The 16,682-nt window shown below is 40.3% G+C and overlaps 2 protein-coding genes across 2 annotated transcripts in view; both read left to right on the forward strand.

Annotated features, from left to right (window-relative positions):
* The first annotated feature begins 255 nt into the window (after positions 1–255).
* Positions 256–13,091, forward strand: alg5 (ALG5 dolichyl-phosphate beta-glucosyltransferase). The gene is made up of 10 exons (XM_080435207.1): positions 256–500; positions 2,921–3,089; positions 4,246–4,292; positions 5,306–5,374; positions 5,664–5,756; positions 6,242–6,355; positions 7,153–7,212; positions 7,348–7,499; positions 9,349–9,434; positions 11,704–13,091. Exons 1-10 carry the CDS (start codon positions 438–440, stop codon positions 11,817–11,819), a joined length of 969 nt encoding a protein of 322 aa, XP_080291333.1. The 5' UTR covers positions 256–437; the 3' UTR covers positions 11,820–13,091.
* Positions 13,092–16,558: 3,467 nt separating this feature from the next.
* Positions 16,559–16,682, forward strand: part of smad9 (SMAD family member 9) — a 21,316-nt gene continuing 21,192 nt past the window's right edge. Inside the window, exon 1 of the mRNA XM_080434523.1 lies at positions 16,559–16,682. This exon is cut by the window's right edge and continues 22 nt beyond it. The gene's annotated coding sequence lies outside the window, so the exon portion shown is untranslated.

Below are 16,682 nucleotides of genomic sequence, written 5' to 3' on the forward strand. Positions count from 1 at the left end.
CACTGTCTGTCTGAGCGTGAGAGTTAAATAGACTTTTCATTACATATAAAATATACCGTAATTAATATTATATAATATAATATAATGTAATTAATACAATATAATTAAATGATCTATTATGTTTGCTTTGTCGGTCGCTCATGCTTCCCTCCACTAGAGGGCAGTATGTATTCCTACAGAGTGCTGGTCGTTGCTCTTTGCAGGCTTGTGATGATGTGGTGTAAAAATCAACGACTCACTCACTTCCGCGTTGACACTGTGTTCAGTTGTGATTGGAAGAGTCTGACAGTCTGGTAGTCTATTGAACCTGAACCTGGACATTATGCATTTATAAAGTAGATTTAGTACTTTACAGTGAGCTGGCTGCATAGTTAGTTTAGCTGGTTTACCTGGTAGCTGGTTAGTTAGTTGGCCAGTTGCCCTGGAATGAATGGAGAATGGATCTCCTCTGTGATTTAGTTCAAGGTTTGGTCGCACTGGCAGCACTTGCTTTGATTGTGGTATGTACAGTATATATAATATTATTATAAATAGATATAAAGTACATAATGCTGTTGTCAAGAGAGTCAGGGTTGGAGTTTATGAAGTCTCACTTCTACACAGTAAAATCCTGAGTGTGTTAACTCTGAGAGGCCACACAATGGAACCAAATGGACCCCCCTTAGGGGGTCATTTGATTCCATTTGTACCCATATTGCATGGATTCTTTAAACATATTAAGCTGACCATGGTTTTCTTTTTTGTTATACTAAACGTGGGAGATGCCACACATGGAACCAAATGGACCCCTTTTAGGGGTGCATTTGATGATGATGATGATAATAATAATCTTTATTTGTATAGCACCTTTCATGACATGGAATGCAGCTCAAAGTGCTTTACAGAGCAAGAATACAATTTTATAGAAAAAGTACAACTAATTTAGCATCAAAGCAAAAAAGAACAGCAAAAGCATAAAACAACATTAAATTGAAATAAAGTTTGGTTCCATTTGTACCCGTATTAATGCATGATGCATTATTTAAACACATTAACCTGACCAAGGCTTTCTTTTTATTATTATACTAAACGTGTGGCTGGTGGGGTCAAATGTATCCCTTTCTCACTGTACCTTCTTAAAGGTACTGTAGTGTATATGATATTATTGTGTTAAAGTTAAATAGCTGTGTATTACCATAGTGAAATAAGAGTTAAATCGCTCTATATTCCCATAGTAATCATAAGATCACTGGTGTTTCTTCGGGTACAGGTGTCTCCTCGTCTCTCCAGCTCTTTAGAACATAGAAAATATGTGGGACACCAGTTTTATCCAATTAGGAGAGGGAACTCATACAGGATAAACAGTGACATTGGAAGTAATGAAACCAATAAATTATCAATTATCTTTTTTCGTTCTCTCCTGATTGGAGGAAATTTGTAACCCACCTGAAAGTGTATTTTCTATTTCCTTAAAAGCTGGAAGACACCCTTTACTGACTAAAACCCCTCTATGATTACTCTTGGAAATATAGAGCTTTAACTTTTTGTTTTAACCAACAAATATCATTTACACACAAAACACCTTTTAACAAAATGTCTGAAGTTAACCCTTGTCCGTCCTGCATAGCTCGCAAGCCCTTAGCCCTAGACTGGCTGTGATATTACATACATGTCATGTATCTGGAATACATGAAATGTATGTAATATCACAGCCATTCTAGGGCTATCAAGCCCTGGGCTAGAGTCAGAGTCTTAGACAACAGCTTTGTGTGTGTTTGTGGAAATCTAAGCTAACCAAGTGGAAGCCCACAGGGTGAATTTGGTTTCTGAATGTAGTTACCTCCTCCTTGCATTGTGAAAAGAACTGCTTTATAAGGCAGAAGTAACTGAAGAGCATCGTCCTCGTATTCCTAACCCCTTGCAGGTGTTTGTGGTGGTAGCTCACGTCACGGCCAGCTTCATGGATCTGACATGTCAAAGTTCTCATATTCTAGCCCTGCTAGCCTCGGATGAGACTGACGGAGAGTTATTTTTTTGATCCACTGAAGCTCCATTTTTAATGGTTCTACTATCCAATCCAATCCACTTTATTTATAGAGCACATTTAAAAACAACAGTGTTGAAACCAAAGTGCTGTACACTCAGTAACAAAATACTAAAATAAACAAGAGCAAAAACAACACAATAAAACAGGACAACATTTGACACAATGCCTGAATGCCTGGAGGGAAAAAAAGCTTCTCAATCTGAATTTTCAAACGCCAAGGAGAACAAGTGCGTTTTCAAACGTGATTTAAACACAGGCAGATTTTTTTTTCCTACTACTTCTCCAGTTCAAAACAGTGGGTTGCAGACATCCAGTTCGTAGCTGGTGCTGAACTCAAAGTGACAGTTCATCATCCCCTGATGAAAACCAACTGTGGCTGAAATGTTGTACTATGTAATTCTTTCTGTGTTTTAAAGTAAACTAAACACTTAGGAGCAATGCTGTTGTGCGGACTATTATTCTTTTGATCTACTACTTCGCCATACAGTGAAATTATGCTATTCATATTTCATAACACAAATCAGTCCACTTCGAAGGGTAGCATCCATGGCTTGAAGTCAAGCACTTTAATGTTTTTTTAATTTGCACATGATGTATGGAGAAGTTGGAACATGAAACATGGGAACTTCCTGTGGATATTGGGGTTGGTTGATCGGGACTGACAGGGATAATGCAAAATGTCAGAATCCATATCTATGTCGGTTTGTCAGAGGCTTTTTGTAAATGAACGCCCTACTTGATCATGATCATACTACAGCGTCATACAGAGTAGATCTGCTACTTTTGCTACTTTTGAATTTGAATCCTGAAAAGTAACAGTTTGGGATATATGAGATTTCCACCCGACAGAGACAATATCATCATCGTCGTTCTCATATTCCTCCCCCCTTGCAGGTGTTTGTGTTGGCTCACGTCACGGCCGGCACTATCGATCTAAAACGTCATGAGAAGGAGAAATACTTTGTGGCGGCCTCGGGGGAGAAGGAGCCGTTCCCCAGCCTGCATGACCCTCACTCCAGAGATCTGTCTGTGGTGATCCCAGCCTACAACGAGGAACAGAGGAGTGAGTACAGCCATGCCATGTCATCCATTCACTCACCTGATAACATCACCACTGATCTCCAACCAGGGCTGCAACAGTTAATCCAACTAATACAATAAAAAACATGTTTAATTAAAATTATCTATTTTGATAAAAATAATCAATTTTGTGGGCCAAAAACATGTAAATAACATATTTTTTTTTACACAGCACCGTTGTACAATGAATATACATCAGGGCTTAAATGGTTAATCAGACTAATCTATATAGTTTGTTTGCATCTATTCGATATATAAGAAAATTGCCAAAAACTGTCATAGCTTTTAAGCAAAATAGCCTGATCTACAAGCTCATAACTCATAACTATGTAGGGCTTACAGTAAGTGGTTAACCTAACCCATCTAGTCTTTAGTTGGCCCGTTTTAAATTGCAGCGAATAAGTTAAACTACATTCTCTAGGTTCCCAACAATGATGTCCAAACTACACTATAAATGGTGGCACATCTAGTGTCCAATCCAATGCACCGCTTGACATTATTATTGACATTGTCAACCAGTAGGTGTTCCCAGGTGTACCCAGACACCAGGGTCTAAATATCTCAATGGAAGAGTAGAGAGACTACCGTACCTTCAACCACTGCACATGTGCTTGTTATATTGTATTAACATAGTCATACAGATTGGTTAAAATAGCATTATATTCATTACAATAAGTCCCATAGTGTAGTTTTCATTTATAATGAGAAATGTGTTCAACACAAGTGTTTTCACTATTCAGTTCCAAAAGCAAATTCAAACTTATTTAGACATTCAGAACCGAATTTCATAATCTTGCCTGTAGAGCATTGATATTTTAATGCTAACTTATGTCTATGAATGCAGTTGTCCCTGTTGGCATCTTGACATGATATTCAGGTGGAGTCTTTCAGAAATTCAGACTGAAGAGACTACCAACCAGTTTGGTGCGTTGAAGACGCAAGGGCCCCTGTATGGCATCTCAAAGCTGCCCTAGACAATATTAATGTGTGTGTGTGTGTGTGTGTGTGTGTGTGTGTGTGTGTGTGTGTGTGTGTGTGTGTGTGTGTGTGTGTGTGTGTGTGTGTGTGTGTGTGTGTGTGTGTGTGTGTGTGTGTGTGTGTGTGTGTGTGTGTGTGTGTGTGTGTGTGTGTGTGTTTAGTGCCTGTGATGTTGGATGAAGCTATGGAGTACTTGGAGAGCAGACAGGTGAGTGTCTACCCTCAACATCTTGTAGTACTTTTCAAAAGAAGGTTTCCAAAAAAATTTACAACAGAACAACACCACTCAATGCTAAACAAATGTGAAAAAGTTGAACTTGAGATGAATCTAAAAATGAAGTGAAGTGACGCTCTACTTTTGGCACTAGACTAGAGACGAGATGCAGAAGAAGGTTGCTGTAGTGTACTAGTACTTAGGAACAGATTTAACACACTAAAGGGAGTGTGAGTCTGTAAAGTGTGTGTAAACACCTTAACCACTTGAACCCCAGCATCCCTATTCTGGGGGAACATTCGCCAAGCCGAAGAGATTTGGTGTAGACGGACAAAAGTGTAGTTGTAGCTCAGGTCCGTTTTACTAAGATTTGATGGTTTAAGTGGTTAAAAGGGTGTGTCAGTGATATTGTTTTGTTAAAAAGTGTTACATAGCTCTATATTCCAATATCAGTCATTGCTATAGTGTTTGTTCAGTAACAGGTTAGATAGATAGATAGATAGATGGGATACTTTATTGGCAGTTTTTAAAAAAAGTCACAACAATGTCATTCATTAGGAAAACGCCAACGTGGACTATACACAAAAAAGCCGTAGCTTGTTTCCATTGTGGTCCATCTTGAGACGTATAACAACACACAAACACACTGCACAAACAACCATGAAACAAAGATTTGATCCTTATATAATATATAAAGCATTACATATAGTACAAAAAGGTGCCCTGAGAGAAGAATCCAAAGCAGAGGATTCCAGCTATTTAGTAAGTTACAAATGAATTTCACTAGATATGTAAATTATAGCAAAGCTTGATATACATATACAATTTTCCATCACTCATAATATGTGATGTGTTATGGATGAATATGTATACTGGAGTGGAGGCCGCTTTCCTCAGTGAGCAAAGAAACCAACCTATGCTACAACTTTAACCATTATCCTCAAAATGACCACTAGGGGGTAGACCTGAACTACAAAAAAACTAACTTGTTTATTCCTCAACTGTAGAAGCAGCACCCGTCCTTCACCTACGAGGTCATCGTGGTCGATGATGGCAGCGCAGACAAAACCACAGAGGTAGTATTTATTGTACACCCTTTGCGGTGAATCTTTCAACAGCAGTACTGTGTTGAGAGTTAGAATTTGTGTGTGATTTTATTGATTGATTGATTGATTGATTGATTGATTGAACACTTTATTAACAGTTTGCAAAAAGTGCTGAGGTACAGTTATACAATAATGCTAAAAGGATAACACAAAAAGGGCTTTGTTTCCATTGTGGTTCCACTGTGTATTCAATTCATAAAGAAATCATCAACACTAGGTGCAGTAAAAGTATGTGAACTGAACAACACTCTTCCCCCAGGTTGCCTTAAAGTACTCAAAGCAGTACGGTGCGGATAAACTGCGTGTCCTGACTCTGGTGAAGAACAGGGGGAAAGGAGGCGCTGTGAGAATGGTGAGACTCTTTAGGCCAGTCAAACCTTTTTTGGCCTAATTTCTGAATCCTAGTACCCCCTTAACACCAGAGGTTCTCAAAGTCCTTGAGGGGGTTCCAGGGGGTCCTCAGGTAAATGAATGGATGGGTAGTTGGGAACCAGATGAACCCTTACAGATCAATCTTTTTTCTCTTTTTTTTTTTCTTTTTTTTTTCCCAAAAATATATACAAAATAAGTGAAAAAAGTAATTGAAAAAACACAGCCCCCTCATGCATTAGAAGGTCAATATCAGTCACCTGGGATGTGCGTTTTCAATTATTCTAACATGGTTAAAATGGAGTTTGAAGTTACAGTGGGTTTGTATTGGAGAGCGTGTCAGATAAAATGAAGTCAAATATCTAAATATATCTCCTCCGTTGTGACATTCAGGGAACCCTGAGCTCCAGAGGGAAGGTCATCCTCATGTACTTAATGTTTTCTGTGTCTCCTCTGTGTGACATCCAGGGAACCCTGAGCTCCAGAGGGAAGGTCATCCTCATGGCCGATGCTGACGGAGCCACAAAGTTCGCTGACATCGAGAAAGTGGAGGCCGGCCTTCACAACATCGACCCTAAACCGGTAGATGGGCTGTTATTTATGGCATATAGTGTTACATATTCATCTAATGTTACATGCTGTATTAGCATAGTCACACAAATGTCCTTTGGGTATCTTTTTTTTCCTTTTCTGCATGTGCCTAACTAAATAGAAGATAGAAAAAATTTGTGCTCTCTTATATGTAAACCCTGGACGCGGTAAAGAAATTGCTTGACTAAATTTCAGTTGTGCTTGCATTAAACTTTTTAATTAAAGCAAAAGTAATTTTTGATATCATTTTTCGCTGGTTTATTTCTCATAACCATTCCACATAATGTGTTTTTTAATAATTCGTTAATAAAAAAATGTTGACGCAAATGTCTGCCTCAGACCCAAATGACGTATATGTATTTATTTTAAAGTTCATACGTACCATTTGGTCGTTGTTGCTTTCCAAAATATCTTCGGCGCTAGAACAATGCAGCATTCGTTTTGGAGTAGTACTGGTTTTGTTTCCATCAGAATTCTGGGAATCCTAGTTCTATCAGACCATAGACCATAGATGCTATGATGACAATGAAGCTACCAGAGGTGTTGCCAAAATGTAATGTTACACACAGTACAACTTAAAGTTTTATGAGCATATTGGCATATTGGCTAACAACGCTTGAACATCATTTAGATGTTTAAGTTCTATCATAGGTAATCATAGGACCCCAATGGAAACAAGACCGCAAGGACTTTTTTGGTGTTATCCTTTTAGACCAAGTGTTTGACTGTACTCGTGCTGTTTTGCATTTTTGTCTAATAAAATATATGTGTGTGCGTGTGTGTTTTAGGAGAACATGGCTATTTCCTGCGGCTCCAGGGCTCACCTGGAAGAGGAAGCCGTTGCTCAGGTTTGTGTGTGACTGTCTCTTTATCTCCAGTACAGGCTATCTAATTATAACTCAGGCTTAACGGTACCATGAATATCAAAGGTGTTGTTGTATGATCACACTGAAAATAACTTATTTTATGTTTTTTTGCATTAGCGATCTATGTTTCGCACATTCCTGATGTACGGGTTCCACTTCTTGGTGTGGTTCTTCTGCGTGCGGGGCATCAAGGACACGCAGTGTGGTTTCAAGCTCTTCACGCGCGAGGCCGCCCTCAAGACCTTCTCGTCCCTTCATGTGGAACGCTGGTACGGACTCCTTCATCTCTGCTCATTACTTGTAGTTTTGTGGCGTTGACGTTGTAGCGTGCACATTTTCCACTGCTGTCTGTACACTGATGGCCAGTGGTGGAAAAAGTGCTCAAATGTTTTGCTTAAGTAAAAGTATCAATACTGCAATGTAGAAGTACTCTAAAAGTACAAAAGTATTGGTATCAAAATTTACTTAAAGTACCAAAAGTAAAAGTACTAAAATGTTTGAAAATAGTCGATCTACAAGCTCACAGCCCGTCGCGTTGTGAGCCTGTAGATCGGCTATTTTCAAATAGCTAGGGCTAAAGTGGTTAATGTATGTTTTATAATGTAATAATTTATATCTGCGAAGTAACTAGTAACTAAAGTTTTCAAATAATTGTAGTGGAGTAAAAGTACAATATTTGCCTCTGAGATGTAGTGGAGTAGAAGTAAAAGTATAGACAATTGGAAATACTCCAGTAAAGTACCTCAAAATTGTACTTAAGTACAGTGCTTGAGTAAATGTACTTGCACTGCTGATGGCTGCTACAGTACAGTGAATCCAGTGTGGATGCTGGAATTGGGTGATCCCTGAGAACGTTTGAAATGGTCTGATAAAGGCCCTCACAGCTGAAGTGTCACTTTTCTTTAGGGATGATTCCACTTATTACCCTCTCGGTCCTCACCCAGTGAAAATATAATCGCCATTATAGCTGACCAAAACACAGTGCACACGACACCAAAAGCTTGATAATATTAATACCTAATAATATAATATAACTACTTTTTTGGTATAGCAGCTTTTAAATAGAGGTAAGAACCTTACACACACTTAATTAGTCTAAAGAGTATTCACACAAAAAAACTAACAGCGAACATTTAAAACAAACACGCTTCTCTATGACCTCTTGCACACATACTCAAACACAAAATTGCCTTCCAATTATTGGATGTGACTTGATCTGATTCAATTTCTGCTTTTTCTTTTCTTTTCGGGTAGTTATTTTTGTTGATCCAGCACCCATTGTAATGGATATTGGGATGTTCGTGTCTTTTTCTTATCATGATATTAAAAGCTTGTTATTTGTATTATTTACCAGCAGTCCTTCCTACATTTGGCAGTTGCAACTGTGTGGCTTTTAGGCTGTATAATATTTTTAATTTCTTCATAATCGTTTACTATGGTGATTCATTCAGAAAGTATGCTGCTCTGCTGCCAGTGAGTTCGTCCATGTTTGTGATTTGTCATTTGCTGCAAACACTGCCTCTCGTATGTTAATTGTGCTTAGCTAGATTGGAGAATGTTGGGTTGACTGAAAACAAGTTGATAACCACCGTCGCGTAACCGAGGGTTTGAAAGGTTAACTGTCTAAAAATACAAACCATCTATGAAATCTATGAAAAAGTTTGATCTGCAACACAGTATATATGTATATATATATAGTAATATGTAGTTGGGGGGGGGGGGGGGTCCCTGTCTGCTTCATCTCCCTCTCTCTGCTAAGGGGTCCTTGGCCTGAAGAATATTGAAGACCCCTGTTTTAGAGTGATTGCGATTATCAGGGTTAATGAAGCCAGATCATTGAAAAGACATCCTGGAGGGGTGCAACAGTTAATCGGAATTGATTATTTAAAAAACGAGAAGAAAAAAAAATATTATTATCTATTTGGGTGGGAACATTTTTACATTTCTTTTCCTTTTTTAAATATCATGGCATGAATGGAACCTGATGTCCAATACAGCTGCAACAGTTAACTATTTAGGGCATGACATTTTAGGCAAAAATCTTAAAAATAGCAGCAAAAAAAAATGTGTTTAGTTTTTCAGTGTTTCGCTGTTTGTTTGTTGTTTGACTCACTGCAGGGCATTTGATGTGGAGCTGCTCTACATCGCCCAGTGTTTCAGAATCCCCATAGCAGAGGTGTCTGTCAACTGGACAGAGATCGAAGGTATGGATCATGTTAACATGCTTTGCTTCTTACCGTTTTATAAGACCCCTGCATGACATACAGGAACCCTATGGTGATGATCACTCTGTGGTTTTTCAACCAGTGGTCCATGGACCACTAGTGGTAGTTATATTGTTTCATTGTTTTATTTTAGTTAGAAAAAAAGAGTTTACAGTACTACTGTGGGATTCGTGCTAAACCCCACATCCAATAAACATACTGTATTCCAGAATTTGAAAAAGGCTAGCTAATCTCAACCTTCAAGTCAAATGGGACAAAAAGCTCACATTTCCGCGTATTTATTTGGCTCACATCACAAACAAATCAACGCTTACACGTAGGCCTCTCACAATTATTACATAATTGTCTAATCGCAATTGTTCAGCGTCCATTCCATGTCCATCAGGTTGTGTTTACTGCAGCAGTATTGACATCTTGTAACACGTGTGTAACTGAAGCGACCATCTGTTTCCTCCCGCGTCTCACTAGTCATGCAGTACTCCGTGGTGGAAAATAATGTTCGGCGCTGGCATTGCCTGGGGGGGGGGGGGATAATTTACGATTCTGTGCCATAGTTCTGTGCCTATCGGTACATAACTCGGACGGGGCTGAGTAGGCTCAAGCAAACTTCGCAACGTTCAGCACGGCAGCGCGCTCGGTGATGCTTCTCGTGGCTCAAGTTCGCTTGAGACTGCGCCCCTCCGTCGCGGTCCAAAACTATACTTTTTCCCGCGGTTATTGGAAAAAGTTGTGTCATCAGCGGGAGTCGAACCCTGGAGGTGTGGGTTGAGAGTGATCAACGAGGCAAGCCACCGGTGCTGAGATTCGCTAATTGGGCTGGATTAGTATGTGACAACGCCCACCGTTCCCAACTCTTCTAAAGTAGAGCGAAAGAAGCCCCACCCAGTAGGGCCCCGTAGGAGAGGCTAGAGAGACGCGGGAGAAAGCACCCGTTCGCGTAACTGAATGTGCGACATATCAGCATGAGCAAGGTTTCCACTCTCCTGAAAAGTCATGGAATTTAAAAAATGAAATTTTCCAGGCCTGGATAACTTACTGTAGCCTATGTAAAATAACTTGGAGACCATGGAGAAAAAAGAGATATATTTTTGTAAAGGTCATGGAGTTTTAGTTTGAGCCTCACTTTATCCTTGGTTGGGGCGAGGCTGGGTCTGGGTCTGGGTCATCCACAGGGACGTGATTGGCTGCCTCCCCATTTGGCTGGGTTCAGCAGACATGTGGCTCATGGCTCCCTCTCATCTGTCTCTAAGCATCATGTCACGTCTCCATGAAACACATTCTGGAAGTTGTTTTTAGTAGAGCCCACACAGTGCCAGACTAGGCCTGTTACAATTATTGCATGATTGTCTTATCGCAGTTATTATTTGAGATAATCACAATTATTTTTGCATAATCGTTTCCTTGTCGAAACATTTTCATACATTTTCAAATATGTAAAAAAAAAAATGAAATAGCAGATCTACAAGCTATTCTACGAAGTTGACATTATGTCAGTTCTGTGCAATGTTTTATTACGAAGCCTAAAAGGCCAAACAGAAATGTAATGTTTATTCATATGTTCCAATGTTCAATGCCAAAAACACAATTGTTAATCGCAATTATTTGTATGACAATTAATCGGCAACTTAAATTTCATAATCGTGACAGCCCTATGTCAGACGTCTGAGTCCGATGCTCATCTGTGAATCGTAACAGATGCCGATCTGGATTTTGGAGAGTCCTTGCCCACCGAATACCGATGTTTTTACCACAATTTTGTCCAAAATCAATTTGAAAAAAAATCTAAACCTGGGATCCCTGTTTTGAACATGTCATTATGTGAATAATTTTCAATTTATTTTCAAAAGTTAATAATATTTCCCTAGACTTTCAGAAGTAGCCAATATACAAGCTCACAACTCATCATGATACGACACATTTTGAGCTTGTAGATCAGCTATTTTTGAACGTTTTTGAATATGGCTTAATTATACAGTGTTTATATCAGCTAAGTGCCGTTGCCCGTTTCATAAAAAAGTAAAATGGCTGATATATCCGCCAAATCGGTATTTCAATATTGCCTTACTCTAGTTTTTTTTTGTCAATTATTACTTTAGACTGGAAGCTGACATAATTTGTCAGCTCGTAATCAATTCATCCGCTGGTGCGCCCCAAGTTTTGAATTTAGTTTTTTAGTGTGTGAAAAAGACAGATAGAACATAAGAAATAAAAAAGTGTTTGAAAACAAATGAAATTGTCATTGGCCCAGGGTCCAAGCTGGTCCCTGTGTGGAGCTGGCTGCAGATGGGACGCGATCTGGTGTTCATCCGTCTACGTTACATCACCGGTGCCTGGAGGCTGGAATCTCCCCGGAAGACTGACTAGCGGCCTTCATCTGAGACAAGCCTTGGTGCCCCCAGAGAGACAGCCTGCGAAGGGAAGGGCAAGCCAAGCCCAAGCCCAAGCCCAAGCCCAAGCCCCTTCCATCGCTTGGGACTGCCAGACTCTAGTCAGCACATTTGCCACAATCAACAACAACAAAATGTATTTTGCATAACTTTCTGTCCAAAGCGCTGTCCTTGAGATGAGAAGTAATCATTGCTGGTAGTCCCTTGGCTGAGCCCCCCTGCCGTTGTTTAGCTCGACAATGGTTTTGCGGTGGCGGTGGTTACACGCACATGTGACTGTCACTGCGTTTTGCCTGACTGACACACACTGTTATGACTGATCCATGTAATAAGTTACTCTGTTTTTTTGTTATGTTTTCTGTCTTAATCGGTTGTAAACAAAGAAGTCTTGTAGTGAATCGTGAAATGATATTATTATGTCCGGTTTTTTTTATGACTTTGGCAGGTGAAATAGACAAATTTTTCTTGCGGGTAAGGAGGATTGCATTCTTGGAAGATTGTACATGTGGGTGGGCTGGTGGCTTGAACCAAAATAAAGGAGAAAGAAATATGGGAAATAGGATATTTTGATTTGAAAAGCTTTTGAATCATTTGTCATATTGTATTTGATTAGTCAAAAAACGTGTACTGTAGTTAGGCCTGTCGCCGCCTCGTAGTCACTGAAGATAATGAGCAGATCTTTTGAAAACTAGATGCCATATAACTACATTTTTGTGTTTTGTTCATTCAATAATCATATTACAGAACAAAAGAAAAAGCAGACATCTATACAGTGTATATAATACAGTATACACAATGGAAGTCGGTGTATAATAGCAGCAAATACAACAAAGAAACGGACTCCACACCTAACTGTAAACATTATGTCAGCATGTCAAATGCTGTGAAAGTGGCCTGTGTCATTGTCTTGCTTGTCAAGTGCTGTACAGGGTGACTTGGGTTCTCATTGTTCTTTTGGCATTGTTCATCCCACGGGCTTGAATGGGTGGATGGATGGATATTGGATAAGCTTGGTGAGTGTTGTTGGGGGGGATTTAACATCTCAAGCTTAAATGGGGCCAGCTTGTTCACATGACTGATTGTTGTGGTGGGGGAAAAGCTCTTGCAATCAACATAAGTTTTCAAAACTCACCAACCTGAAAAGGCTGTTCTCTGCATTATTGTATCATATGCATCATCAAACACAATTTTACAGATTTGTCGACAAATTCCTACGACTTTTAGTGGACTAATAAATTATTTAGTTGAGGACAGCCCAAGTTGGAACAATTGTGTCTCTCTCTGACACACATAGATGCCACTCTTCCTCACATTGATTATAAGTTACATGTTCGATTGTGTCAGTCAGTGCCATAAAATGCACTGCACACCGATAAAACCACCACAATCTATAGCTGTGGTAGGTCCTCATTATGTACGTGGTTTTAAGTTTTGTCATTGGCTTTAACCGTACACTGCCTATGAACCTATTGTTCATTTTGTTGACTAAGACTAAAAGACTTTGATATTTAGTCGACTAAGACTAAACAATTTCTGATGACTAAAATAGGACTAAAACTAAATGATGTGTTATTCAAAAGACTAAGACTACATCAGAATTTGTTGTCAAAATGAACACTGCTATGAACCCCATCTTTCAACTGGACTTATCAAATCCAGGATGCTCCCAAGTTGTGGGACACAGGATTGCAGTGTGGACACAACAAGGGCAGCCCATAGAACCTGTTAACTTGAAACAAATCAACCTATTCACCATGGACAAATTGAATAGAATGACCCCTTTTTGCTGTCTCTTAAGACCTTTTATAGGGACTTTATAGGAGGACATCTTTTTGGACAGTCTCCAGTCGAGCTGGATTTTTGCGGTCTCCAACAAAATGAAGTTTCTCCGTGAAGCTGTTTTCTTTATGCGAGCTTGAGGTTTTGGCAGAAGGGCAGAAGAAGGGGGTGGGTTGATGTGGATGGATACCCCCGGGGAGCGCATCCTGTTTGTGTCCCTCTCTCTCTCTAGTCTGCTCTGTGTGTGTGTGTGTGTGTGTGTGTGTGTGTGTGTGTGTGTGTGTGTGTGTGTGTGTGTGTGTGTGTGTGTGTGTGTGTGTGTGTGTGTGTGTGTGTGTGTGTGTGTGTGTGTGTGTGTGTGTGTGTGTGTGGAGAGGGGGGGGGGACGGTCCCTACCCAACTACCGGAGACACAGAGAGACAGACAGACAGACGACAGACAAAAATACCGTTATACCTAAAAGCTGGCGCTTGCCGATAAGAGATGATCTGCAAGCGACCACGCCACAGTATTTAAATTAGACATTAAGTTAAAACTCATCTTGCTTAAAACAAATATGAAATATTTTATAATTACATATATAATATATCATTATTATAATATATATAATGTATATTATATAATATAAATATATTAGTATAAAAAATATATTTTATAAAATTCAAAATGTATTGTATCTCATCCTCACTGTTCTCTCTGAGAGTACACACACACACACACACACACACACACACACATGCGTTCGCCGATTCAATCACTGTGTAAATGGCTCATTGAAAGGCTAACTGCCGTTATAGCTGTGTCATTACATAATACAGGTTTTTGATCTACCTGCCTGCTTGTGTAACAATAATAACAGCATGCACTATGATTTGGTAAAGAATGTGTGTGCATGACCGTGCCGTGCGCGCGGTGGAGGTATTATATTGTTGAGTTCCACAGCAGTGTGTGTAAACTGTGAAAATGTCAAACTTGTAGACTTTGTGTCGCCAGCCGAGGACTTGCGTCATTGACTGGACCAGATCACTGCGCTGATGGTATCCATCCGCCATGAAGCAGACCTGCTGCCTTCAGGCTGTCTGGCTGTCTGGGGACAGTGGTGGAAAGTAACTAAGTAGGCTACATGTACTCAACTACTGTAGCCTACTTAAAGGGATACTTCACTTTCGGGTCGGGGAAACATTTAAAAAATATATTAAAAATAAATGAAAAAAGTAATGGAAAATTCATGGCCCCCTCACGCATTAGAGTGTCCTACTAATGTGTGAGGGGGCCTTTATTTTGCCATAACTTCTTTCATTTTTTTAAAATATATATTTTTAATGTTTATTTTATGTGAAAGTGAAGTATCCCTTTAAGTACAATTTTGAGGTATTTGTACTTTACTTGAGTATGTCCAGTTTCCAATACTTTTACTTCTACTCCACTACATCTCAGAGGCAAATATTGTACTTTTTACTCCATTACAATTATTTGAAACTGGTTACTTTGTAGATTTTGATTATTATTTCAAAACATTCATTAACCACTTCAGCCCTATATATACTTCGGTTATTGGAAAATGCCGATCTACAAGCTCACAACGCCTTGCAATGCTGATGCGATACACAGGCCTATATCTGGCTATGACACAGGTGAGGTAGCCTACACAGGTGTGTGTGAGCGTGAGTGTGTAGGCTATATAGGGGGCACAGGTTGCCATATCTGGTTATAGGGGACACACCTTATTTTTTAACTATATGGGACACACACACACACACACACGTGTGTGTGTGTGTGTGTGTGTGTGTGTGTGTGTGTGTGTGTGTGTGGGGGGGTGTGCACGCACGCGCGCATGTGCGTGCGTGTTTATACTACTTTAGTACTTTTTACTCAAGTACATTTTGAATACCGGACTTTTACTTGTAACAGAGTGTTTCTGCATTGCAGTAGGCCTATTGATACTTTTACTTAAGTAAAACATGTGAGTACTTTTTCCAGCACTGGTAATAACGAGCTGTCATCATCTGTCACATTCCTGCCATAGTACAATATAACAGTCTTGGACAGTTTGTGTGGTGAATTAGGGTCATTTAAAAAGTGGACCTTGACAATGATGCTGCCAGAACAACATGATGAGTGTTATCTCTCTGTCTGGTGTTGTTTCATAAGATAACTGCCATCACTCTCTCTCTCTCTCTCTCTCTCACACACACACACACACACACACACACACACACACACACACACACACACACACACACACACACACACACACACACACACACACACACACGCAGACCCAATTAAACAACACACACAATTAACTCTTTCATTGTGGTGTTTATATATATGAACAGGTGGGATTTTTTGTTTAATAATCGCGCGCGCGCGCACACGCACGCACGCACGCACGCACGCACACACACACACACACACACACACACACACACACACACACACACACACACACACACACACACACACACACACACACACACACACACACACACACGGAACATCTCACAACACCAGGACTTCTGCTGCTGTTCTGTGAGTGAATCCCAGAAATTCTGGGAAAGTTCCAGGGCAGGCGGAGGGATACGTGTGTGTGTGTGTGTGTGTGTGTGTGTGTGTGTGTGTGTGTGTGTGTGTGTGTGTGTGTGTGTGTGTGTGTGTGTGTGTGTGTGTGTGTGTGTGTGTGTGTGTGTGTGTGTGTGTGTGTGTGTGTGTGTGTGTGTGTGTGTGTGCAGGCGCTGCGGTTCCAGCCAGTCTGACGCCGAGGCTCCGGGCTGCTGCTCTCTCTCTCTCTCTCTCTCTCTCTCTCTCTCTCTCTCTCTCTCTCTCTCTCTCTCTCTCTCTCTCTCTCTCTCTCTCTCTCTCTCACACACACACACACACACACACCACACACCTTCTTGTGCTGCGCTCCCAGCCGTGTGTGTGTGTGTGTGTGGGGGTGTGTGTGTGTGTGTGTGTGTGTGTGTGTGTGTGGGGGTGTGTGTGGGGGTGTGTGTAGGTCTGACCAGCAGTGTTTCAGAACGTGGCTACATCCTCCACACGCACGGCTCATATGATGTGC

The sequence above is a fragment of the Gymnoscopelus braueri genome, assembly GCF_963280865.1.
Source record: "Gymnoscopelus braueri genome assembly, chromosome: 8".
Classification (NCBI taxonomy): Eukaryota; Metazoa; Chordata; class Actinopteri; order Myctophiformes; family Myctophidae; genus Gymnoscopelus; species Gymnoscopelus braueri.

What these genes read in the sequence shown, in the direction of transcription:
- alg5 (XM_080435207.1), top strand. Translation starts at nt 438, where the DNA reads ATGGATCTCCTCTGTGATTTAGTTCAAGGTTTGGTCGCACTGGCAGCA. An exon ending in AGTACTTGGAGAGCAGACAG is followed by an intron (nt 4,293 to 5,305) that starts GTGAGTGTCTAC and finishes CCTCAACTGTAG; the next exon opens with AAGCAGCACCCGTCCTTCAC. An exon ending in GCGCAGACAAAACCACAGAG is followed by an intron (nt 5,375 to 5,663) that starts GTAGTATTTATT and finishes CTCTTCCCCCAG; the next exon opens with GTTGCCTTAAAGTACTCAAA.